The sequence below is a fragment of the Notechis scutatus genome, chromosome 3 (assembly GCF_049901735.1).
Source record: "Notechis scutatus isolate UNSWTSFEM ecotype Mainland chromosome 3, rNotScu1.2, whole genome shotgun sequence".
NCBI lineage: Eukaryota > Metazoa > Chordata > Lepidosauria > Squamata > Elapidae > Notechis > Notechis scutatus.
In genome coordinates this window covers 146469757-146497175 of record NC_142011.1, presented here as the reverse complement: position 1 = coordinate 146497175, position 27419 = coordinate 146469757, and the positions used below count along the sequence as shown (strand labels likewise).

At 38.1% G+C, this 27419-nt stretch overlaps 1 protein-coding gene across 2 annotated transcripts in view; it reads right to left on the bottom strand.

Annotated features, from left to right (window-relative positions):
- The window catches only part of CDKAL1 (CDKAL1 threonylcarbamoyladenosine tRNA methylthiotransferase), a 330383-nt gene extending 305520 nt beyond the window's left edge, over nt 1-24863 (bottom strand). Inside the window, exons 1-4 of one of the 2 annotated variants that reach the window (XM_087961383.1) lie at nt 24415-24863; nt 20172-20211; nt 17536-17707; nt 15561-15673 (exon numbers count right to left, since the gene is read on the bottom strand). In XM_087961383.1, coding sequence (XP_087817509.1) covers nt 15561-15673; nt 17536-17702 — 280 coding nt within the window. In that variant the 5' untranslated portion in view covers nt 17703-17707; nt 20172-20211; nt 24415-24863. The remainder of the gene's footprint in view (nt 1-15560; nt 15674-17535; nt 17708-20171; nt 20212-24414) is intronic. The other variant, XM_026669980.2, reaches the window with a different exon arrangement.
- Nucleotides 24864-27419: the final 2556 nt, after the last annotated feature.

Sequence of the window (27419 nt, the reverse complement as noted above, 5' to 3'; positions counted from 1 at the left end):
CTTCAACCACAACCCTACCTCAACCAATCCACCATCACCCAAGACTAGGCACGCACGCCCCTAACTACCTCAATCCCAACTACTGCTGGCCTTAAATGCAAGCTACTCAATGCAAGAAGCCTTGCGAATAAAACACCTGAATTTCTCCTCTTACTAAATATGGCTAAATTCGACATCATATTTGTCTGTGAAACATGGCTCAACGCATCTCTCCCTGACTCCATTACCACAGTAATAGACGATCATGTTTACTGATCAGATCGTGAAATCCGTAGAGGAGGTGGTGTTGCTATCTTCTATAAAAAGTCCTTACATCTAAAAAACATCCAAGTTACCCAGGAGCTTGCTCTTCCTGAGACCATCATCTGTGAACTATCCTTAAATATCACATTTCGATTCTTACTATGTTACAGAGCACCTGATTATGACATCAAACATGTAAACAAGCTAAATTCACTACTAACATGGGCAGCATCCTGCCCACACGCTTTTATCTTTCTTGGTGACTTCAATCTACCTCATATTGACTGGACTCTAAATGAATGAACAACTGAACCCATACACGCAACCTTCTACAATGCTGTTACAAATCTGAGACTGGAACAACTAGTAACCAACAACACTAGACTAAACAACTGCCTTGATCTCATCTTCTGCAATAGTTTGAATTTAATTTACAGAATACAAACTAAAGAACCCTTTTCCAGCAGTGACCACAATATGATTGACTTTTGTCTCAACATACACCCACACAAAAATCATCACAATGATGTAATCCCCAATTATAACTTCAAAAAAGGCAACTATGAACTTATAGACAACGATCTCTCATCCTTTGATTGGCAATCTCTATTCACTGGATGCAATACTGTTGAAGACCATTACAACATATTTTTACTTGAAGTCAGAAGAGTCATCAAACTATATGTACCAACAACAACTCCCAAAACAAAACAAAAAACAGATTACCCATAACAATAAGGAAACTTCAATCCAAAAAGAGATCACTCTGGCGGAAAAACAAATCTGGTCACGTTGCCAATTTCAAAAGCCGATACAAAAATTTATACCACCAGATAAAGACTGAATGCACCAATTATCACATTAAACAAGAGAAAAACCTTCTATGCACAAATTCCACTCGCGCTTTTTACAATTTTGTAAACAACAAACTAAAAGACTCAAGGTCCATCCCACCCCTGATAGGACCTAATGGTAAAGACCGCAACGACGACACCATTAAAGCCAACATCTTTAACACATTTTTTGGCTCAGTATTTGTAAACAGCAATGGATCATGCCCAGTATTTCCTAGCCAAACCACAGACAACTACAATGATCTAATACGTATCGATTTTACAGAAGACAATGTTGAAAAAGCACTATGCAATCTAAAACCATCTCTATCTATTGGACCGGAGGGAATATGTGCCTACTTCTTAAAGAAGCTATCCACTGCCATAGCCGAACCTCTAAGCATAATCTTTGAAAAATCTTTCAGGACCAGCTCCTTGCCTAACCTATGGTCACAAGCCACGGTCATCCCCATCTTCAAAAAGGGAGACCCCAGCCTAGTTGAAAATTACAGACCAATCTCCTTTATGCTGTGTCACCTGTAAAGTCATGGAATGAATTATTAACCAATCTATTATCCTCCACTTAGAGACAACAACCTACTCTCCAATAAACAATTTGATTTCAGGAAAAAACTATCCTGTAATCTGCAACTCTGTAATCTGCAACATATGGACTACACCAGTGATCCCCAACCTTTTTTATGCCGCGGCCCGGTATCCCCAACCTTTTTTATGGCACGGCCCGGTACCGGCATCAGCTGGGCGCCGCCATCTTGTTTTGATGAAAAAGTGCTTCCGGTGAGCTTTCTACCCGGAAAAGCTCACCGAAAGCACTTTTTCATCAAAACAAGATGGCGGCGCCCAGCAAACCAGCGGCCCGGTAGGGCTTGTTCCACGGACCGGTACCGGTCCGCGGACCGGTGGTTGGGGACCCCTGGACTACACAACTCGATCAGGGCAAAGCAATAGACACAATCTACATAGACTTCTGTAAAGCCTTTAATTCAGTGGTACACGACAAACTACTCCTAAAACTAAAATCTTATGGTATCTCTGGACAACTGCATAACTGGATAGAAGCATTCCTGTCAAACAGACAACAAATGGTCAAAATTGGTAGTGTCCTATCAAATTCTGTACCTGTCAATAGTGGTGTCCCCCAAGGCAGTGTTCTAGGACCAACTCTCTTCATACTCTACATAAATGACCTCTGTGATCATATTAAGAGCAACTACATTCTCTTCACTGACGACGTAAAGCTATTCAACACCACAGACAATAGTGCTACCCTTCAAAAAGACCTTGACTATGTATCAGAATGGTCAAACATATGGCAATTTCAAATCTCAACAAATAAATGCTCTATCCTACATATTGGCAAAAAAAAAATCAGAAAATAAAATACAAGCTGAATAGTCAAGATCTTGTTGATGATCCAAGCTCTGTAAAGGACCTTGGAATACTCATCTCTAATGATCTAAGTGCTAGAGCCCACTGTAACTACATAGCCAAAAAGGCATTAAGAGTTGTTAACCTAATCCTACGTAGCTTTTTCTCTGGTAATATCACACCACTAACTACAGCATACAAAACATTTGCTAGACCAATACTCGAATACAGCTCATCAGTCTGGAACCCACATTACGTATCTGATATTAGCACAGTTGAGAAAGTCCAGAAATATTTCACAAGAAGAGTTCTCCACTCCTCTACTCGTTACAGAATACCTTATGCCACCAGACTTGAAATTCTAGACCTAGAAAACCTTGAATTACGCTGTCTTCGGTCTGATCTAAGTATGGTATATAAAATCATACATTGCAATGTCCTGCCTGTCAATGAATACTTCAGCTTCAACCATAACAACACAAGAGCACACAACAGATACAAACTCAAGGTTAACCGCACCAAACTTGATTGCAGGAAATACAACTTCAGCAAGAGTGGTCAATGTCTGGAATACTCTACCTGACTCTGTAGTTTCTTCCCCAAACCCCAAAAACTTTAACCTTAGACTGTCTACTATTGACCTCACCCCTTTCCTAAGAGGTCTGTAGGGGGTGTGCATAAGCGCACCAATGTGCCTACCGTCCCTATCCTATTGTTTCTTTTATTTTTCTTATATGTACCCATTTCATGTATTCATAACAATGTATATACTTATACCTATTATCTTGTAAGCAATTGACAAATCAAATAAATAAAATAAATAAATAAATAAAATTCAAGGGAGACAACAAACATAAAATAAACAATAAAAAGAACACAACAAGAAATATAACTATATTATTACAAATAAAGAAATAAAGATATAGAGAGCCGAGAAGATAAGAAGGTAAGCACAGAAGGAAGGTAAACAAGGAAGAGTTTGATGGTATCTTTTCATATGGCAGATTCAGTCCACACACTCTGTGAAATGAATACAGCGGGACATTATTCACATTAAAACAGAATAGAATACCCACTTTTGAAGCATTACTTGAAAATTAAGCACTTCCAATTTTGAACAAAAATGTACTGAATCCATTTAAAAAAAAAAAAAAACCAAAGGCAGCTTTACAGTAATGGATGTTTACATTAACCTAAGAAAACATAGGGGACGCAGTGGCTCAGTGGCTGACGCTGAGCTTGTCGATCAGAAAGGTCGGCAGTTCAACAGTTCGAATCCCTAGCATCGTCTAAAGGAGTGAGCTCCTGTTACTTGTCCCAGCTTCTGCCAACCTAGCAGTTCGAAAGCATGTAAAAATGCAACTGGAAAAATAGGGACCACTTTGGTGGGAAGGTAACAGCATTCTATGCACCTTCGGCGTTTATGCCGGCCACATGACCACGGCCACATCTTTGGACAGCGCTGCCTCTTCGGCTCTGTAACGGAGATGAGCACTGCCTCCTAGATCTGGAAACAACTATCACGTACGTGCAAGTCCTTTACCTTTAAGAAAAATGTATTTTTCAATATTTAGAAATCCTCCCAAATCTCTTCGTTTAATTTGGTATTATCAAAGATTGGATGTAAAGCATTTATTAAAGCTCCTTTGTCTCATATGATGAATATTAATTGCAACCTTAACCTTTTTATTTTTAAAATACAATATTAAAAAAAAAACTAGAGGATGAAACGTCCCAATAACTCAAGTTATTCAGTACTTATTACCTTCTACAATTAAGATATTTAGCATACAGTGCACACACTCTTTATTTAACACGAATAATTCATTAAACTATATTGATTAGAATTTTCTATGTCTACCAAATATGTTCATTAGAGTATTTCAGGAGCTGTAAAAATGATATTGACAGTTTAAATTAAGTGAGGTTATCTAGCACTGCCAACCCTACCTGTACACTTGGTACCTCAAGGATAAAGAAAACTCAGCAATTTTGCTTAAATAGCTTCTCTGGGATTACTGCAAATGTTGCAGACTTTCGCTGTACCTAAAATATCTTGGCTTTAAAGATTAATTTACTCTGACCATGAGCACGTCAAACCAACAAAATGTCTGGCTGGATTGAAAGATGCAGTGTTAATACTAAAATATACATTCATTATAGGTCAATAGTCATTCCAGCTTCTACTTGGTGGTAAAAATAATGTATGCATTAAAATGCATGTTATAAATGTCAGCATGCTATCTGCCAAAAGCAGTTCTCAGAAGGAAAATCGGATTGCGGACTACACATTAGATAAGCCAGAATTAAACTTTTAATTGCTCCATATCTAGAGAACATAAGAACCAACACATTTCAATGAGATTCTAAAATATTATTACTCTGCCTCATCCAACATTCATAAATTCTCACCAAACAAGGCAACTGAATAATTGTTTCACTATTTGGGATGAAAAATTCTGAAGATAGAGAAAAGAAGGATGGGAACAAAGCAGATTGCAATTTTGCATGTCTGTCTACAACTCTTTCACTACTATATGAGGGGAAAGTGAAGTAAGGGACAGGAAAAATTGGCTCTGAGTACATAAATAAAGGAAATGTAGATAACATATAGCAGTGATGAGCTGCTTTGAGGGAGACATCTTGCTCAATGTCCCACAAACTGGAGGTGCCACCTTAAGTCTTCCAGTTTTGAGTTTCTTTGTCCCTATTTTAATAAATCCACCAAAGAGGAGGACAATATTGAAGTACTCCAGCAACACGCCTCTGGCTTCTTAGGTAATGGAATTATACTTTATAAGAATTGAAAATGAGAAGACAAATGGCAAGTGCTAATACAATAGAAACGTTTGAAGCATTACTCTGGTAAGTTCTAATTAATTTAATGTATGTTAATGTATATTAATAATATAGTATCTGTAATAAGTTTTCTGGCTCCTGTAAGATTACACTGATCGATGGGACCTGAAGCATGCTAATCCTGTCAGATCTTGAAGCATAAATACAGTTGGAGAAAGGTAGCCCCATTAAAATAAATCTGGGCATTGTACAATCTATAAACTCAACCATGTTTTTAAAAAAGTGCTTCTCCTGCAGGACCAACATGGTACAGAGGGTTAAAGAAAAATAGTAATATTCATTATCATCATCTTTTAACGACCCCATAATCCCTTGAGGGTTGGAGTCTGGGCAACTGAATGGAACTAGCAGAGTGTTGAATGGCTGGATGCCCTTCCGGTCACCAATGTGGAGTTTTCTTCAGCAGATATATTCTCAGTGTGCCCAGAGAGAGAAATATCTGCCTCTATCTGGGATCGAGCTCACAGCCTCCTGATTGTGAGGCGAGAGCTCCACCTCTAGGCCACTGCACCACTCCTAAAAATAGTAATATTGTAAGCATGAAAATTTGATCAATCACAGAAACGTTATGATCAAGTGAATACAAAATAGGAAGGGAAAATCTTCTAACCCTCCAATCCAACAGGATTTTGCAAAGATACCAAGTACTCTGAACTCTGTGGATATCTGATGCACAAATTCCACTGTTCTCATATGGCGGGGCACTCTAATAAGCCACAAGGGGGAAAAAACTATGTGATACAGGGAACAATTCAACAGTTCCCCAAACCATCAATGTATATTCCTTGCCACAAACAAGTTATTTTTCATGGCATATCACTGTATGTGAACATGTAACTCAATTTGCACACCAACTTACAGGTGGTCTCTTGATACGATTTATTATCCTGAAACCACTTGTCCCTATCACATGATACGTGGAAGAGACTGAATGGTTCGCAATGTCTCAAATACAAGTAGTCCTTGACTTACAACAGTTCACTTAGTGACTGTTCAAAGTTACAACGGCCCTGAAGGGACATGACCGTTTTTCAGAGTTACGACTTCTGCAGCATCTCCATGATCACGCGATCAAAATTTGGATGCTTGGCAACCGATTCATATTTATGACCGTTGCTGTGTCCCAAGGTCATGGGATCCCTTTTTGTGACTTCCCGACAAGCAAAATCAGTGGGGAAGCCAGATTCTCTTCACAATTTGGGTTGCTAACTTATCAACTGCTGTGATTCACTGAACAACTGAGGCAAGAAAGATCCTAAAATGGGACAAAAACTCACTTAACAACAGAAATATTAAGCTCAATTGGGATCATAAGTCGAGGACTACCTTTATTTCAATTCTGGGCTACATTTCGGTTGATCTCTTGATCTTGTGTTTCTTGCCAGGAGTGTTGGGGGTGGAGGTGATGTTTGAGCCCAGGGAGATCTGCATCAAACTACACATCATGTTTTGCAGGTGTTTTGTTATGTTTTATCAAAGCAATGGCCCTAAAAGGCCATTGGGGGTTGCTGCCTTGTTGCGTTCTTTGCATAAGTCTGAATTCTATGGATGACTGGCTGGTTCTTGGGAAGGATCCATTGCTTGGTTCGGTTGACTGATCTGTCTTGTCAGTCAGCTGTGAACGGCTTGGAACCTGCGCTTAATTAAGTGGTAAATGGTATCCAATTCTATTGTTCTCTTGATGGACATTTGATTGCCTGGCTTCCAGGAATTCTCCACTCTTCGGCTGTTTTGTCCATTGTTTCTGCATTATCCCAGTCAAATGTGTGGTTCATTCTGAGGGCATGAATGGCTGCTAGGTATTTCAGGTCAAAAGTTCTTCCTGGTGGGCCTGGATTTTTTTGCTGTAATTAGCGTTCGATTTGCCCTGTGTTAAGTTGCAATTCTGGGCACTTCTCTCTGAAGATGATGGTGAGGCGTCCAATCTTTCGGTCTACACAAAAAAAATTGTAGCATTTTTTGTGGGTTTGTGAGGCCTAGTGGTCAGAGTGATTTGTTGGCATGTTCTGATACATTTCTTATATATGGATGTGTTATTCAGGAAATGTTTAGCTTGTTGGAAGTGTTATTATGGCAATGTTTAGTTCTTTGAGTCATGCTGAAATTGTTTCTTTGTGCATCTCTCTTTGAATGAGTTCTAATGGAATATGGAAAGGTAATAGATTCTGCTGGCATTATTACTTGAATGTTATGTTGCATAAGGATGGTTTGCCTAAATATTTAACTAATATATTGACTGAATTACATATCTCAAGAAGGCACATTTTAATAGAGGTCTCCCAACTTGGCAACTTTAAGACTTGTGGACTTCAACTCCCAGAATTCCTCAGCCAGCATAGCTATGCTGGCTGAGGAATTCTGGGAGTTGAAGTCCACAAGTCTTAAAGTTGCCAAGTTTGGGGACCCCTGCTTTAACAAGACAATCGTCAAGTTTCATTTTTTTTAACTGATTTCCCATTTTTTAAATTAGAAATAAGAACAGTCTTCTCAGTTTTCTTTCCACATAATGCGTGCATTTATAATACATTTAGCCAAACAAATTACATTTAACGCACCTAATATGATATCAAACACTGAATGAAATATATTTCTGGCAACAACAGTCTTGGATATAGCCTTGAGTCTGAACTATTCCAAGCTTCAATGAAGAGAAATCATTTTTCTGGCAGATGATGTTCAATTTGGGAGGCTGGAGCCAGGAATTAAACAAGTGAACTGTAAATGAGAAAAAGTGCTGTCTCCACTAGAGATTTTTTTCCTCGCTCAAAAATAAATGTATCTTTTTCTTTTCATTTTCTCTTTAAAATCAAAGTGGTGCAATAAGCTGAAATTAGAAAAATAAAGGTAGAACCAGTAATGCAGTAACTAAGCTTTTTGGATTGCAATACTTATTAAATAAATAAATCTTACTATTAATCATCCAGACACTGTATTATACTAAAGTTCACTTATCAACTATAATACTTAACAAGTTAAATCAAGTTAAATCGTGTTTTCCTACAAAAACACTTAACAAACTTTCAAATAGTCCTAAATGAAATTGCATGAAGCAAAGTTTATTCTAGGCTCGCAGTCATAAGAACACATTTAAGCTTTAAATCTTAAAAGCCTAAGAAAATAAGGGAGGAATTACAGAGTTACTTCAAAATAAATACAGCATATAGTGCAACAGAGTTATTTAAAACAGAATTATGCAGGAATTAGAATGTTGTCCTTCATAAGCACATTAAAGAAAATATGTTACTTTAAAAAGCATGCAGTCTGCTTACTTATCTGTTCATGTTTATCTCCTACTAAAGTGTAACAAGGAAAAGGGAGACAGGAAACTGTTACAAATATGTTTGTTTTTGACTGCCTTTGGTTCTTTTTCTAAAATCTTTCAATACTCGGCAAAGATACATCTACAACTTAAGCATACGAACTTTACAAAAATACATAGGAGGCCTAGAATTTCTAGTAACATCTAGTCTTTATGATAAGCACAATTGTTTAATATTCTCTGTTTCTAGGCTTACAAATGAGAATCACTGGTTAAAAAGGACTAAAATTTAAAAAACAAAACAAAAACAAAATTCAGAGCTTATGGTACTTTAACTGGACAGTGAAAGTCCAATTTGTAGCACATCACTAACTTCAAAACAAAACAAAAATAACCCTTATTGGTATACAGCTTGATTTCATAATATTTCCAGAGACAGCTGATAATATAATGCAGCACCATTACTTCTATGCTTCATAAAGAAGCCAGTATTAAAAAATATCTTTTAGAATCTTGATTTCATAAAATACTTGAAATTTAGTTAAGAGTGTTTTAAGATGTTTCATTACTACACAAAATAAATATATTAATGAAGTGTCTAATAGTTCAGGGTTGCTAAAGAATGTTATATACTAACTGGTATGGAAGCAAAATTATCTCTCCTATGATATTGCACACCTTAAAGATATTCAGTTTTTTTTAAAATAATTCTAACAAATTCAGTACCACCCTTTAACATTGACCATATTTTTCAAAAAAAAATTTATAATCCAACCTTAGTAACAAAAATGCCTGATCATAGCATTATTCCTAATTAGATCTCCAACATAACTAAAAAAATTAAATATAAAAATTATTTTTCAAAAAAACAGTATCACTTCAGTGTTTCTGAAGAAGCTCTGGTACAGGTTTCACTGCAAACATAAACAGTGCCATCTTCTGGCAAATGTATTGTTTTGCAGGTCTAAATTAATAAGGAAACATGTTATGCTCCCAATTCTTAAAAATGGCCAAAGTAAAAATGAACACAATTTTTTTTCCAGTTGCCCTTCTTATTGTTGATAGTGTGACTATGAAATACACCTCATCTTCAATAAGACAGATGCCTGATGTATGATCTAACTATAATTAGCACTCATCATTATTAATTCTGACAGCAGTTTTCACCCTTATGGTCAGTAAAATAAATTTGCATGGAAGAGTGGGATTCCTCCCAGCCCTAGGGTATGCTTGTGACAAGAAGCGAATGAAGGATTGCTATAATTAAAACTTGTATAGGAGCTCAAAACCTTCCTCAAAAGAATCCAATAAGGGAAAGAATCCAATAGGTGGGACCATCTTGTGGTAGTTTTGCTCTCCTTCCCCCACCCTTTCTCCTTCCCAGTGCTAAGCCAACCTTCATGCAAGTATTCTTGGATTCCTTCTTCAAGGTTATCTCTTTACTCCTCTGCAGCTCATTTATTATGGTTTATTCATCATTTTAGACCGTCCATTCAAAATACGCTTTATTGATGTAGAATAAAAAATTAACTGAAAGAGGAACCATAAACAGCAGCATTAATAAAAGTGTAATTAAACTCTGACAAAACTAGCTAAAAATACATTGACCAACTGAGTGCCCATTTGGAAAGAAAATTATTTTCAGGATCTTCCTGACTGTCAAGAGTGAAGGAGTTGGGCATCTGCCTGAGGGCAGTGTGATCCATAAAGTGAAGGCAACCACAAAGAAGGCCTGACTTCTAGTCTAGGGGTCTCCAAACCTGGCAGCTATAAGATTTGTGGACTTCAACTTCCAGAATTTGTGTGGCTAGCTGAGGAATTCAGACAGTTGAAGTCCACAAGTCATAAAGTTGTCAAGTTTGGAGACACCTCTTCTAGTCCATGTCTCTGTCATCTCTTGAGGGGGATCTTATGAGGGGAACATATATGGTTTTTATAGGAAATGATTAGTACTCTGAATCAGGTCCAGAAGTCTACTGACTACTACAAAACAGAAGCTATTTCTACAGGGGTTCCCTCATCAGTATTCTGAGCACGTTCTGTTATTACTATCATGGTTAAACATATGAATTCATCCTAGTCCTAAAACACATCAGTCTGCTAAGAGCTAATCAGCTACATGAATAAGAAATATGAAATGCCACGCGCATGAAGTCCTTTCCATAGAAATGGTTAGTCGTATAAGACATGGAACTCGGACTTTTCATGCTTATCTTAGAGAAATTTTCAGTCAAAAAACTAAAATCTGATTTCTTCAGGTATGTTTTCACATACCTTTTTTCCCAATGGTTTTGTGTGAAAAATACATTATAGGAAATACTTTGTTTCCTATAGTTGAACACTATGATTTATGTGAAAGCAAGTCTTCGAAATCTCCCTGAAGTTTCTATTACTGGTATATTTTCTCATGCTTTGTTTTGAAACATTTGTTAGATCCACTTTGAATCTGTTTGGCGCAGAGAAGTACATAGATAAGGAAAATTCTCAACTCAGATTGTGAAAAACTCATCTCTTATAGAATGTTTATTCAGACTTAAACTGTCACAATATTCAGTATAGCGTAATCCAATATAACCAAGCAGAAGTTTCCAATTATAAAGCTCTTTCCAAGACTCCAAATCTATTCTAAAAGTAAGTTAAATTCTTTTCTATTCATACCAATTAAGACAAGTGTGTAACTAAAACTTGGAAAACTTACACATCTATATAGTGCACATTCTATTCCTTTCTCTTTTTTTGCATGTTAGATTAGATCTTAGGTACTTTGTGAAGGACAAAACAATACCACCCCATCAATAAGGAGTTACTTTTTGCAGATCGAAGAATAATTTAGTTTCCCAGTTTTGCAAATAGAACCAATGAGCAAGCATGTTTTTCACTCTGAAATAAAGCCAATGAACTCTCAAGGTCTGAAAAGTCTTACAAATATATAAGCAGCCAAGAAATCTGTCATATATTTAAAGCTGAGCCAAAAAGCCCACTCTTCTATATTGCAATACCTTTTACTAATCAACAGCTATTCACTTTTGGCTGGATGAAGTCAAAAAGCTATTTATAATCATCCAAGACAAAGTTGCTCTGCATTGTAAGTAGATCCCAGCGCCAAGGATTTTGACATGTAAGACAAATGTCAGTGTCTTCTACTCAGTGGGAGTCTCTCCTTTTGCTTTTATACCCAATAATGTTTCATTGTGGTGGGCCAGAAATGCCAAAAAATATTCACAAGCATGCCATTGACTGCATATCTCAAACTACATTCATCTCAGGTTGGCAGCTCAACCATTTTAGTCTTTGAGAAGACATCCAAGTCAGTCCTTCTGCGATAGCACTTAGCTGACTTTCCATCTGTATGTTAAGGAAGGAGGGAAAGACTCCAGATGCATCTTAGGTGAACAAGTTAAGAAGTAAATAAAATAAAGAACATTCTTTGACAGAAATATGGCATCTACCACGTCAATTCTGGCAGGCTCCTAGGGGAAGAAATTTGAAAAAACAAAAACAAAAAATGAAGGCATAGAAAAATACCTTTGTTTTGATATACTTCACTTTCTGAATTAGATACCAATAAAAAGTTTAAGCTGAGGATGTCTGAAAGATACTGAAACATTATACAAACTGTGTGTGTTGATCTGAAATCTACATCTAGCAACATGACAATTAGATTTGCAAGTTATATCAACGGTTTGTTGTTTAAACCACCATTGGCTGGATTCAGTTATCACGCTACGCCACAGATTGGTGGTTCCAAACCATAATGACTGGATTTATATAACATGCTCAACCAAAACCAAATAAGTCAAATTTTAAACTGGCATGCTGTATGAACCATACCAGTGGTTGTTGATCAAATCACAATGGTGTTCATAAATTACACTATACTTAAAGTTGGTAATCTACAACTCCCAGCAGCCCAGTTAGCATAGTCAGTATTTAATACTATGAATTGCAGTTCACCAACACCTTGTAGGCCACAGACTGCACAGATACGCCCTATGTTAAAATGTCAACATTCAGTTACCAGTAGCGGCAGTACCTTAACATCCATTTATTGTTTGTTCCTTCCAAGCAATTAACATTTAGAAGCATATTACCAACAAACCCGAAGATACGATTTAAGCATTGTGGCCGAGTTCAATTATCTGATCCTTTAAAATATATATATATGATCTCTGACTATCATAGGACTGGCTGGCAATTGACTGTTCCCCACACTCTGGAGGTCAAGACAGACAATGCTTGGAAGTGTGTATGCGGGTGTCTGGGTGCGGGTGGGTGTGTTTTCCTGTGGTAGTCCAAGGCCCTTTGGAATGGTCTCCTGCTTGAGATTAGATATGCTCCTATGCTGCATAAGGTATGTTCTTCAAGAAGGTGTTTGGGTCATTGACAGCTCTTTTGTTTATTATTGTACCCTTTATAATTTTTAGGCCTTTTCTGAATTTTTGCATTGGTTTCTGTTGTATTTGTAAGCCTCCAAAAACGAGTGTGTCAGATTGCTGGGAGAGTGGGGGACAAATGCCTAAGAACATAAATAAACTGATTATTCCACATTGATGATTTTTTTTAAAATGTTCTGATCCAATCAACTGAGAAAGAAAAAACATCCGTTCTTTCTATAAACCATTTTATAAAGTACCTGTTTGCTGTTATTGACTTACGATCACAATCGAGCCCAGAACTTCTATTGCTAAGGAAGACATTTGTTAAATGAGGTTTGCCCCATTTTACAACCTTTCTTGCCACACTTGTTAAGGGAGTAACACTACTGTTAAGTCAATCTGGCTTCCCTTTGACTTTGCTTCTCAGTAAATTGCAAAAGGGGATCATATGACCGCAGGATACTGCAACCTTCATAATACATGCCAGTTGCCACATGTCTGAATTTTGATCATGTGACTGAGGGGTTTTGTAAGTGTGAAAAAGAGTCGTGTCACTTTTCTCAGGGCCATTGTAACTTTTAAATGTCACTAAACGAAAAGCTGAGTGTCATGGACCAAACTGTAGAAGATTCTTCTTAAAATTCTTTCGACTGTAAGCTTTTGTGTAAGCTTACAACCGTGAATTCTTATTTTTGAGGGCAGTTAAAACTGCACTATGGATTTGTACAAGAGTCTTTTAATACTAATATTTTTAATTCCAATATCTTTTCGGTCGACTGCCACACGAAACATTTTCACTTTTCAGCACCACAATACAGAAAAGTACATTCTGAATCAATATCCATCAGTATTTTAAAATCCAAACAATCACTGCCAATTTAAATCATATGCTACAATAAAGCCATTGTTTTAATAACCGATAGATCATGTATGTATAAATATATGTATGTATGTAATGTATGTAATGTATGTATAGTTGGTTGGATGGATGGACGGGCGGATAGACAGACATAACTGCAATATCTTCTGTTGAATATCATTTATATTGTGCTGCTCTGAAACTTACAAAGCAATTAGTACCAAAATGTTAGATCTTTAAGCTTTTTCAAACAGTATAGTACAAGCATTACTGTACATGACATATGTAAAACCAATATCTTAAATATTGTGTAGGTAAAAGTTTAAGAATGAAGAATCATATTTTTAAAAAATATGCATCTGGACTTTAAAATTCAAAGAGCTAAAATTTGTTAATAGAAAATTTAACATTGAATCCATAAATATGCCAAAAGTTAGCTATATGATTTTGATAATCTATCAATTAGTAAATAGACAGAAATCTATTAATTTCATTATTGTAGCCAGAAAATTAAACAAAGACCAAAATATTTAATACCATTCTATCAATAGTTCTTTGAATTACAATTTCAACTGAAGAAATAGATCAAAATCATAAGTATGGCTTAAAAATAATTAGAAAGCATGAAAGATTAATTTCAAAATGTAATAAGTCAACTCAAAAAGCTATTTAATACTGCCACCTAGTGTATGTTAAACATACATCAATTATACAAACATTATTATTCACTGTCATTATTTTATCCTATTAGTGAACAGCCATTTTTAAACACAATCTATAAATTAAACAATTATGTTGTCAAAACAAAAAATTAAAATTTGTAAAGCATGAAACAGGATAGATAAAAAGTATTTTTGAGGACAGTTGGAAATTAAGGAACATCAAATAATATCTAAATGCAGCATGTAAAGTGTTATATCAAATATTGGCAATGGCTAGGAATTCAATGATATATATGGCAAAAACATTGTAGAAATTATGGGAGGCATTATTTATGCATTATACTCTCCTTCTGAGAAAGCAAGCATGCTTTAACTCTACCCTGACATCTTCCTGACATCCAACTTGGTATTCTGAATGTAGCTGTCTGAAAAGCAATCTTAATGAACAGCTGTTTGTAACATTTTATTTACTGTAATGCATTTAACTCCTTATTTTCTCTTAGGAGGCCAAGGCAGGTATAAAATTCATGTTTTTAACCCCTAGAAGCTCCCTTGTGATTTGAAGCCAAAAGTTTTAAATATAAAAATAGGAACAGCAATAAAATATTTCAAACATATTGAAAATAAATTTAAACAGGAAATTATACATGTTTGATCAGTGAATAGATAACCTCCATTTTTTCCCAAACCTTCCATCCAGTCTATGACATTAAGATTTTCCTTAGTAGTCTACGCTTGTATTCTCCAATAAGACTTTACTATTACACCTGTAAATTAAGCAAGTCTACTTGATCCACGTAATAGAGTGACTAAAATAAACAACTGGAAATGGGATTTATAAAGGAAACCTCAAAATCTGCCCCACCGGAACTACTCAACATGTGTATTAGCTAACCAATGAAAATGATTCCAATTACTCAAGGCACTGCTTTATTTTGATTTAATTTTTAAATAAGCACAGAAGAATCTACATCCTGAAAAGAATATAAATAAAGAGCAAACACAAAGAAAACAGCATATTTAAATCTCATTTTGAAAATAAAACCTTTGAAAGAAATATAACATGTTCAACTCATTTACCTGTTATACTGTATCCATAAGCAGCTAGCTGTCCAGCCATGTATTCGCCATCTGAACTATTATGGGAACATCCCCATGTACGTATCCAGATTTTCTGTATACCAGGAATCACACTGTCAAGTTAAAAGACACATAATAAATTTCCCCACACTAGAAAAATTTGTCCAGCAGTGATTACAGATACCGAGGAAACTCACAAACCCTAAAATATTCCCTGAGAGGGAAAGTACTGCAATGCTTAGACGATATACATAAAGTAAAAAAAATATTAATAACATTAGATAATAACAAAAAACATTTGCTCTTGATTTTGACAACATGATAACACGGTGAAAGAAAATGAAAAACAGAGGAGGATGGCTGAAATCAGGGATTTGGGGAATTGTGCATACGCATTTCCTGTTCCATGCAGCATTCTAATATTCTCTGGATCAGGGGTCTCCAACCTTGGCAACTTTAAGACTTGTGGACTTCAACTCCCAGAGTCCCTCAGCCAGCAAAGCTGGCTGAGGAACTCTGGGAGTTGAAGTCCACAAGCCTTAAAGTTGCCAAGATTGGAGACCCCTGGTCTTGATGACCCTAAACCTTATTTTGATAGCAAATGAAATTAAAGACAATGTGCAATGGTTTGTGAACTTTGTTAAGTCTCATTTCTTTGACCTTGGCATGTAATCCATGTCTTTGCAGCTTTCTTTTTATGAATGGCATCATCAGCAACTAGGTGTCCTGAAGTATTTATTCTTCATAAACACTATGAGTACTCTGAAATGTCCTCGGCTCTTTCCCAGTAGCATGTGGGCTCTCATCTGACCTGAAGGTCCCGTCATCTGACATGATATTGCCAATATCTTGTCTGGCCATGTAGTTTTCTTGATAAAATATAGGAACGGTTTACCATTGCAGTACGAAGTGATGCCTCTTGTCATTGTCACTAAATTGCCCCCAGGACCTTTCTGATACAGGTACCTGCTTCTGCTTGCTTTAGTTGAGAAGCTAGCTGATCTTCACACCTTGGGTAACTCTGCTGGGAGTATACACTCCTAGTATATTTCACTCATCCTTCCCAGGAAGGTTCCCTACCCCGAAAAAAAGGTAGTATAGCAAGATTTGTAGGTGGAGAGAATTTTTAACATTTGGTTTTGCTTTTAAGTCTTCCACTCAACAGAATAATCTCTATCACTATGTACAGTAGTTGCTTTATGAGTTTCTATCTAAGGTTCAGTATTTCAGATTCCTTATTCCCACGTCTTCCATCACCTGAAAAAGCAGAATTATTTACGCTAAACACAAATCAATCTAATACAAATTAAAGGTAATGTACTTTGAAGGGTCCTTGGTGCTCTCTGAGCTTGGTTGCTTTCTTGCAAACATCTCATTACCCTAACTAGGTAACGCCATCAGCGCTAGTGACATTACTAGCACTGATCATGTTGCCTAGTTTGGGTAATGAACCGCTTGAAAGAAAACAAACAAGCAAGCTCAGAGAGCACCAAGGACTCCCTCATTTCAACCCTGAGCTACAGATATTCTACTGTACTTTATATGGCAAAATCTTACTTATAATTATAAATTATAAGAAAATTACCGTGTTTCTCACATAATAAGGCCGGGTCTTATTTTTTTTTGAGCCCCGAAAAAATGGCTAGGCCGTCTTTTCGGGGGTGACTTAATTCCCCCCCCCCTTACATCTTCGGGCGGGCGGGCAGCAATGGTTTGGATGTTGACCTCGGCATTGGTGGGGCACTTCATATCGGGGTCAACGCAGGCAGCACCATATCCGGGTGTGCAACAAAAGTACTTCCTAGCGGCAAGCCCCCCCCCACCATTCCCCCCCCCATTTCGCATGTTTTAATATAGGCCTTAATTTGGGGGGAGGGGCTTAATTTCATTTCATGCCTATAAAACATGCTGGGACTTCCTATTGGGGGAGGCCGTATTGTTGGAGAAACAGGGTATAAGAAAGGTAAATATGTACCTATCTCTAGGGGGAGGATCATCCACTTCCACATTCTTTTGCAACTGGCGTTTTCGCACTTTAGGAATAATGTTTTTTCTACTGAACTGACGATCAAAGGGCTTTGGATCTTGTGCCGACACAATATCTTCAATGTCTTCAAGGCAAAGATCATCAGCCGCAATCATTTTCTCTGGGAGATAGAAATATAGGAAAAGCATAAAGCAAGGATCCTTATCCCTGTAGCGGTAGCGCACAATTATTCACACACCCTGCCCACAAACTCTGCAAGGATAACAGATCATTTCAAAGAGCAAAGAGCGGCAACCGCTTGTAGGTCTCCAGCAAAAGCCGCAATAACGTCACCCGTGCATCACGGTATCATTGCCCAAATGGTACAAATTATGCAATTCGGATCAACCGAGCCATAATGCAAATTACAGATAGTACCTAGTGACCTGCCATGTCCCCTCCCTCCAGCAAAACCCTCCAGCTCATTCATGTCAGAAAGTTGAGCTTTAAAATAAGAATAAATGAAACCACGGCTTCAGTTAACAAGATCACTTAGGGAAAGCCAAACTAATCTCAAAATAATAGAAAAAGCACCAATACTGAAACTCGGCACCACATTTTAAGAATATGAAGATTTATAACATGTTATTTTTCCGGAATAGCTAGGAACAATACATTTCAAAGCACTGTTTGCTTCTACTATATAGCTATCAGAAATAGTTTTACAAATACTCAGCGAATGCTTTTGCCCCATACACACACAAAAAATGGTGGGAGAGCCACATTTCCTCAGGCAGGGCTTTCTTAGTCCGCTGACAAGATTGATAGCCAGCCCTGCTGGGTCAGGCCTAGTTAGGATACTCTCTTCCATGATATCAGGTTGGCCCGACCACAAAACCAAAGTCATGCAGGACAATACTAGGGGCAGTTCTCGACTTACGATCACAACTGAAAATTTCTCTTGCTGGGCAAGATAGTTAAGTGAGTTTTGCCCCTCCTTACAATCTTTTTTTCTGTCACAGTTGTTAAGTGAATCACAGCAATGTGATTAAGTGAGTAACACAGTTAAGTGAATCTGGCTTCCCCATTGACTCTGCTTGTCGGAAGCTCACAAAAGGTGGTCACATGACGCAGGAACTCTGTAACCGTCATAAATATGAACCAGTTGCCAAGCGTACAAATTTTGATCCCATGACCATGGGGATGCTGCAGTGGTTATCAGTGTAAAAACGGTCATCCGTCACGTTTTTCAGTGCTCTGAACGGTCATTAAATGAATATTTGTAAGTTGAGGGCTATCTGTACTTTTATTCTAAGATCACAATGTATTTTCCTTCTCCCTCCCTTTATCTACATGAGAACTAGAGAGGGGCTTGCCTGAGATGCTTTCTCAGGTTACAGTTCTGTCCCAGACTCAGGTTTCTTTTATCTGACCCACTGTCTTGGTATAAGCGGCTCTTCTTCCTGTTCCTTAAGGGCATTATTTCTGCCCATTACACATGGTGATCCATCAGAGACATCTAAGAAGCCTACTAATTGGGTTATACCACAAGAATTTGGAAGTGTGATTTTCAAGCTGATTGATTTTTGGGGGGAAAAAGCAAAATATTCTTAATGCATCTGATATCAATATTACAGAAAAGCACTCCGTCTTGAAGTCCCAAATACTTGACATTGCCATCACTGTCATGCTCTCTACAACATTCAGACAGGCTAAAATACTTAGAAATTGCCACTGTCTACACTTACATTTAACAAAGTTATTATCATCCAAACTGCAGCAAGCCCAAGGTTCTTATCTCAATCACAATCTGAACTCATGGTTTGTAAAAAGGCAATAATTCTATCAGCCACAATTTCAGAAGCCACCTGACAGGGAAGTTAAACAATAATTACTTTGCTGAATTATAGATATAGTTACCAAGAATAACCCCACAGTGAGATGGGCAGTAAATAAATTTAACAAATAAATAAAATAGATGGTCAGATGGCAGGAACCACCTCTAAACAAGACTCTTATTACAAAATCTTTGCAACTCTCAGCAAACTCCATACCCCTTCAGGAATCCAGGTCTTCTTTTAAAAAAAGAGAAAAAGAAAATTGGTTTGATTAAAAACTAGCATTTCTCGCTTCTTAGAAGTTGACTATAATCCAAATTAATCTACCAGCTGAGGAGGTCTAAGTAACTTTTATTCAGGAGAAACACTATTACCCAAGATTAACCTAAACCATACATAGGTGCATTCTACAAACTTGTTCAATAGCAAAGGTAACTGCATAGGTAAGAATGACATCACACAAAATGTCATGTGTTAGAAATCCTGAGACAAGTATCTAATCATTGTATTTATGTAATGATGTCACAATATGAACGCAATTTTGTTGTAATTCAAAAGCTAGGGGATTCAGTATTTATAATCCTAGCTAAATGAGCAACTGTACTTGCCAACAGGTATTAGATACAGTCAGGTGGCGTAGAAATTTAAAAATAAAAATAAAAACAGCAGCTGCAAGTAAGAAAATAAATGATACTGCTGAATTGTTGTTCAGGACAAGAATCAAATATTTCTTTCGAAATAGCTAAATGACACTCATATGGAAACAAAATACAATACTGCAGATAGTATCTTCTAATAAAACCTTACCTCAATATTGCTAGGTGTTGGGATCTTTCAGCATTTTTTCCTGAAAGGAAATGGAAATTTGTTAGCAGTGATCACATGCATCACCAAAGAGAAATAAACAGAAGCTTCATTTTGACATTATTGGCAAAGGAAACCATCTCTGGAGAATGCTCTTCCATGGCCTCTATAGCAGGGGTCCCCAACCACCGGTCCGCGGACCGGTACCGGTCCGCGGAACAAGTCCTACCGGGCCGCTGGTTGCTGGGCGCCATCTTTTTTTGATGAAAAAGTGCTTCCGGTGAGCTTTTCCGGTAGAAAGCTCACCGGAAGCACTTTTCATAAAAAGATGGCGGTGTAGCGCTTCGGTGAGCTTTTCCAGGTAGAAAGCCATTTCTACCCGGAAAGCTCATCGGGCGTTGGCACGCCATCTTTTGATGAAAAGTGCTTCCGTGAGGTCACCGGAAGCACTTTTCATCAAAAAGATGGCGGCGCCCAGCTGATGCCGGCACCGGCCGCGGCGCCCAGCTGATGCCAGTACCGAGCCGCGGCATAAAAAAGGTTGGGGATCACTGCTCTATAGCCTCCAAAAACTGTGTGAGATCATAGCCCTCTCACACGGCTTCTGGAAGGCCCAGAGGCCATGCAAGAATACAGCCCATTCTTCCACAGACTCTGCAGCTTCTGGAAATCAAGTAAAATGGGGAACACTTGTGTGCCACCCAAAATATTGTAGTATGGCACCATTGATACATGTGTGATAGATTCACCATCACTGGCCTATTATGTGAATACTTTACTTTTAAAAAGTATTTTTAAGTACTTTATTCAAAGCGCACTTGCATGTCCTGAGAACCTTTTGCTTTTTGGAAATTCAAAATTCAAACCTCAGATAAATCCAAATCAACGGGTACTTTTTCCTTTAAATTGGGTTATAAGAATTTGTTAAACTGAAAGTAAATTTTGAATAAAAATTATATGAACACAAAATATGCTCTTAAAAACACTTTAAGATACTGTAAATATGTGCTCCTAGCCATATTTTAGGTGCAACTTCCTGAAACATTATTCTGTGTCTGGCTTCAATCAGCATTCCTTGATTTTTTTAGAGGAAAATACATTTGATTCTGAAGCTTAATGTTTAATCATCATGTTAGATATGTTATTGTCAATGTTTTTATTTTATGTACTGTATTGGATTATTTTGAATTTTTTGGAAAAAAACTTTCCTTTTTAAAAAAATCAATTGGTTTAATAAATGTTTTAAAATTACAGAATAATTACACTGCAAGTAGATATGAATAATATAATGTCTCAGTATGTGGAGGTTATCTTTAACTACTGCATCAATGCACTCTGAATGTGCAGTCTTAGAAACATACATTCATTGTTTCCTTTTTCATACAAATATTCCCCCCTCCATTCATGTCTGATTCTCAGAAATTGCTTGGGCACACATCCCTGAAGTTTTCTTGACAAGGTTTATCAGAAGTGGTTTGCCATTGCTTCCTTCCTGAGAGAAAATAATTGGCCCAAGCCAGAATTAATTTAAGTGTCTTCAGTTACTTCCATTTTAAGACATTTTAAAACAAACCACATCACTGACTACCTCCCCTTTTCACATTATTACTTTGTCTATCTGCTTCTCTAGAATAAGGGAACAGAAAGATTTACATTGTATTTTGTGATCTTCAGTTGGTTTAATATATAGCTTTTAAAAGGATTTGTGATTCACTTTCCTAAAGTAATTTATCGTTTATTCACTCTATTTATAAATCAGTGAATCAACAGAAGTTTACAAAATAGTCAACAAACCTAATATCTAAAACTGCAGTAATTATCAGTAGCCTTTAGACTGTTAAAAGGGATGGAACAAGTCTTAAACCCATATTAGACTTTAGCTCCATCACATTTAGCATACAACGGCACCAACTAAAAAAAATATATTATAACTCACAGCCTGCAACTTGGGCAAAATCCCCTTTACTCTACTGTAACTCCTGCATCCCAGGCATACAGGTGAAACTTGAAAAATTAGAATATCATGCAAAAGTTCATTTATTTCAGTAATGCCACTTAAAAGGTGAACCTAATGTATGAGATAGACTCATTACATGCAAAGCAAGATAGTTCAAGCTGTGATTTGTCATAATTGTGATGATTATGGCTTACAGCTCATGAAAACCCCAAATCCACAATCTCAGAAAATTAGAATATTACATGCAATCAATAAAACAAGGATTGTACATAGAACAATTTTGGACCTCTGAAAAGTATAAGCATGCATATGTACTCAGTACTTGGTTTGGTCCCCTTTTGCAGCAATTACTGCCTCAATGCGGCGTGGCATGGAAGCTATCAGCCTGTGGCACTGCTGAGGTGTTATGGAAGACCAGGATGCTTCAATAGCGGCCTTCAGCTCTTCTGCATTGTTTGGTCTCATGTCTCTCATCTTTCTCTTGGCAATGCCCCATAGATTCTCTATGGGGTTCAGGTCAGGCGAGTTTGCTGGCCAATCAAGCACAGTAATCCCACATACATTGAACCAGGTTTTGGTGCTTTTGGCAGTATGGGCAGGTGCCAAGTCCTGCTGGAAAATGAAGGCAGCATCCCCATAAAGCTCGTCTGCGGAAGGAAGCATGAAGTGCTCCAAAATCTCCCGGTAGACGGCTGCGTTGACCCTGGACTTAATGAAGCACAGTGGACCAACACCAGCAGATGACATGGCTCCCCAAATCCACAGACTATGGAAACTTCACACTGGACTTCAAGCATCTCGCAGTGTGTGCCTCTGCATTCTTCCTCCAGACTCTGGGTCCTTGGTTTCCAAATGAGATGCAAAAGTTGCTCTCATCAGAAAAGAGGACTTTGGACCACTGAGCAACAGACCAGGTCTGTTTTTCTTTAGCCCAGGTAAGACGCTTCTGACATTGTTTGTTATTCAGGAGCAGCTTGACAAGAGGATTACGACATTTGAAGCCCATGTCCAGGATCTATTTGTGTAGTGGGTCTTGATACACTGACTCCAGCCTCAGTCCACTCCTTGTGAAAGTCCCCAACACTTTTGAATGGCCTTTTCCTGACAATCCTCTCCAGTCTACGCTCATCCCTGCTGCTTGTGCACCTTTTTCTTCCACACTTTTCTCTTCCACAGCACTTTGGGAACATCCAACTTCTTTTGCAATTACCTTTTGAGGCTTTCCCTCCTTATGGAGGGTGTCAGTGATGGTTTTCTGCACAACTGTCAGGTCAGCAGTCTTTCCCATGATTGTGATTCCTACTGAACCAGACTGAGAGACCATTTAAAGGCTCGGGAACCCTTTGCAGGTGTTATAGTTTAATTAGCTGATTAGAGTGGGACACTCTGAGCCGAGAATATTGAACCTTTTCACAATATTCTAATTTTCTGAGATTTGTGGATTTGGGGTTCTCATGAGCTGTAAGCCATAATCATCTCAATTATGACACATCACGGCTTGAACTATCTTGCTTTGCATGTAATGAGTCTATCTCATATATTAGGTTCACCTTTTAAGTTGCATTACTGAAATAAATGAACTTTTGCATAATATTCTAATTTTTCGAGTTTCACCTGTACATAGTATAGAAAAGCCACACTTGTCAAAAACATGGGGAAGGAGTATACACCAATATGTTATGGTGGATGCATTTTGCACAAACATGTCATAATCCCACTGCTCATATCATGAGCCTGACATCAGTTGACACAACAAATGGAGCCAATTATTTTTTCTGATAAACTCTTTGACTGATTGGGGTAGTTGAGAGTTTCTGGGTTTTTGTTGACCATTTCAGTACAAACTATAGTGACTTGACTAGAATTAGAGTCAATGAGAACAAAAGTGGATGGAAAGCTGATTCCACCTCTTTGTATCCACTGGATGACAAAAAGTGAAGAAAAACAAAAAGGAAACTAAAGATAAGCAGTACTGCAAGCTACTTCTGCAGACTGCAGTTTGAATCTCACCAGGCTCAAGGTTGACTCAACCTTCCATCTTTTACCAGGTGAGTAAAATGAGGACCCAGATTGTTGGGGGCAATATGCAGACTCTGTAAATCGCTTAGAAAAAGGCTGTAAAAGCACTGGGAAGCGGTATATAAGTCTAAGTGCTCTTGCTATGTTGCAGCTACTCTAATCTTTCTGTCTTATGGCTGCAATAGTGATTGCATGCTAACCGGGAAATTTGAGAGTTGAAATCCTTGTTGCTAAGGGTAACAAACACCGGTTTAAAGTGCTGAGACCCACCTGTCGCAGTTAGAGTGTTATTTTAGAAAAAAAATTAATTGCCTTCGCTCCAACACTGATTTCATCCACTTCAATTGTCTGATATATCTGATCAGGTGCCGTCAAGTCGATTGGGATGCCTGGCGACCTCCTAAGGTAGATTTTTCTCCACCTGCTTGAGATACGGAATCACGCTTCGCAACCGATCGGGTGAGATCCCAGAAAGGGATTCCCTCCCTCCCCCAAACGACAAGAAACCAGCGCATCTCATCTACCGGTGGACCGGACGGAAACACAACACAATACCGGGCTAAACTATTCTTCCGCCCACGGAAGACGAAATCTCGCTCTCCTCCCCGACCGGCGACGCGCTGACAGCGACGACAACCCTCCATTAAGCAAACCGCTTACCTGGAAGCGCCTTAGCTCAGCTCCGAGCAGCCGCACATGCACTGCGCCATGATGTGGCCACGCCCTTTCACGCGTCACAGGAAGACGTTGCGACGGTACGACGGAGGGGACAAACTAGGCTCGTTTTTCGCTTGGCGAAAGTCAGCCTTCCAAGTCGGGGGCGGTTAACTCTTTCCTCGGACATCTTATCTTGCGCGGCGCTCCAGGACTGTGGATGAAATGGCAAGGGTGGAAAAGGCATCTTCGGAAAACAAACAAGCTAAAGAAGCTTCTTGGATGAGAAGCGAAACGTCTTCAAAAGAAAAAACAAGAAAGTCCTCTGGAAAAAGCATATTTGGGAAAACCGTGACCTGGATTGACTGAGAATCTCCATAGACGATCAAGTCTCAGGGAAAGACTTGATTTTTAGGCAGTATTTATCCCTGAGATACTGGATTTATCTACACAGTATCTGCATATGTTGCATGAGAGACCATAGAACAATTAAGAGGATTTCAGCTGTGGGGGGAATGACCATGAAGAACGAAGTCCCAAAGGTGCTTTTTTCAAAAGGCCACTGGACAAACTCGACTGGATTTTCCCACCTTGAAAACGTTTCGCTTCTCAACTAAGAAGCTTCCTCAGTTCTGAAAAAGCTTCTTGGATGAGAAGCGAAACGTTTTCAAAATGGGAGGACGGGACAACCCAGTTGCCTTTTGAAACATTCTGGAACAACCATGACCTGGATGATTGAGAATCTCCATAGACCAAGTTTCAGGGGAAGTCTTGATTTTTAGGCAGTATTTATTCCTGAGATACTGGATTTATTTGCAGTATCTGTATATGTGGAGACAATAGAACAAGAGGATTTCAGACGTCATTTATAAACTCTGGGGGGAATGACCATGAAGAACTAAGTCCCAAAGTTGCATTTTCAAAAGCCAACTGGACTGGGTTTTTTTTTCCCTTGAAAACATTTCATTTCTCACCCAAGAAGCTTTTTCGGTTCTTGGATGAAACTGAAGAAGCCTCTTGGATGAGAAGTGAAACATTGTCAAGGGTGAAGAGGAGGGCGAATAGTCCAGTTGCCTTTTGAAAACATTTTAGAACAACCATGACCTGGATAGTTGAGAATCGCCATAGACACAAAGACTGAAGGTTAAGTTAGCTGCATGTTAGTTGGTTTGTGATTTATAGCGCTGTACGGAGCCTTGGATTCCCCTCCAAAATGTGCTTTTGGGGATGCAGGTGTGGGAACTTAGCATGTGTTGGCAACATTTTAAAAGAGTTGCCTTCCCCACCCAATGGCTGCTTTGAAGTAATAATACACAACATCCTGCTCTTCCTCCGAAGCACTTCTTAAAGGTTTAACCCTTTAGAACTGAACAACAAAATCACAACAATTTCTTTCTTTTCTTACTTTCTGGGTTAAGAGATCATGCAGTGGCTGTTTTAAGGAAAGGACACGTGCATATTGAATATTTTCAGCATTTGCAAAGGTAACTTGCGAAGGTATTTATTTGCTCAAAAGACTGACTTTTTGAGATGTTCGTGAATTTGCACGGATCAAATCACTAGGCTGAGTTTCATCGATAAATCAGCTTAGTGATCTTTGGAAAAGCTTGAGCTGCATTTTTACTTTGGACAGGCTATGCAATTTGATACAGGTGGTCCTCAACTTACAACAGTTCATTTAGTGATTATGTGAAGTTACAACAGCACTAAAAAAAGTGACATGATCATTTTTCACACTTGTGACTGCTTGCAGCCTCCCCGTGGCCACGTGATTTACATTGGGATGCTTGGCAACTGGTTCCTACTTATGACGGTTGCAGTGTCCTGGGGTCATGTGATCCCCTTTTGCAAACTTCTGACAAGCAAAGTCAAGAGGGATGCCAGATTCACGTAACAACCATGTTAACTAATTTAACCATTTCAGTGATTTGCTTAACAAATGTGGCAAGAAAAGTTGTAAAGCGGGACAAAGCTTGTTCAGAGTATTGTAGTGTAAATTCAGCACCAGAAAAGTAAACACAGATGACTGAGGCTTCATTTAATTTCTTTATACACATGTAAAGTAAATTTTACAATACCAGTTGTAGATTTTTCCAACATGGAGCAAACTCAAACAGAAGCAGACATGTTACAGAGGTTCAGAGCAGAGCTCTGGTTTTCAGCAAGCAAGCAAGCAAGTTAGTTTCTCTTTCACTTTAGAGCTGAGCACAGAACAGAGATAAACCATGCCCAGATTCTCCCTTTAAGTCTCTACGTTTCAGCCCTCAATTCCGCTCTCATTGGCTGATCTTGTTACTAAGCTCTATTCCAGTTCATGAATATACTCTGACAAAGCTCACTTAACACGTTCCTCATTTAACAACATAAATGTTGGGCTCAGTTGTGGTTGTTGAGGACTACCTGTATTTGGTTCTACAATAGTTTCTTTCTTGTAGAACGTTTGTGCTTTTTTCTACTACATTTGGATAGGTTGTGGCTGTTGTCAAACAATTAGGAATTGGAATTTTAGCATAGGTCCTTTGGCCTCAAGCTAGGTAGAAATAAAGCTTTAGGAGCCCATCAAAGCACACTTTATTCTTATTTTATATCTTTTTTCTCTCTCTAAGACACAGGAGTAGAAT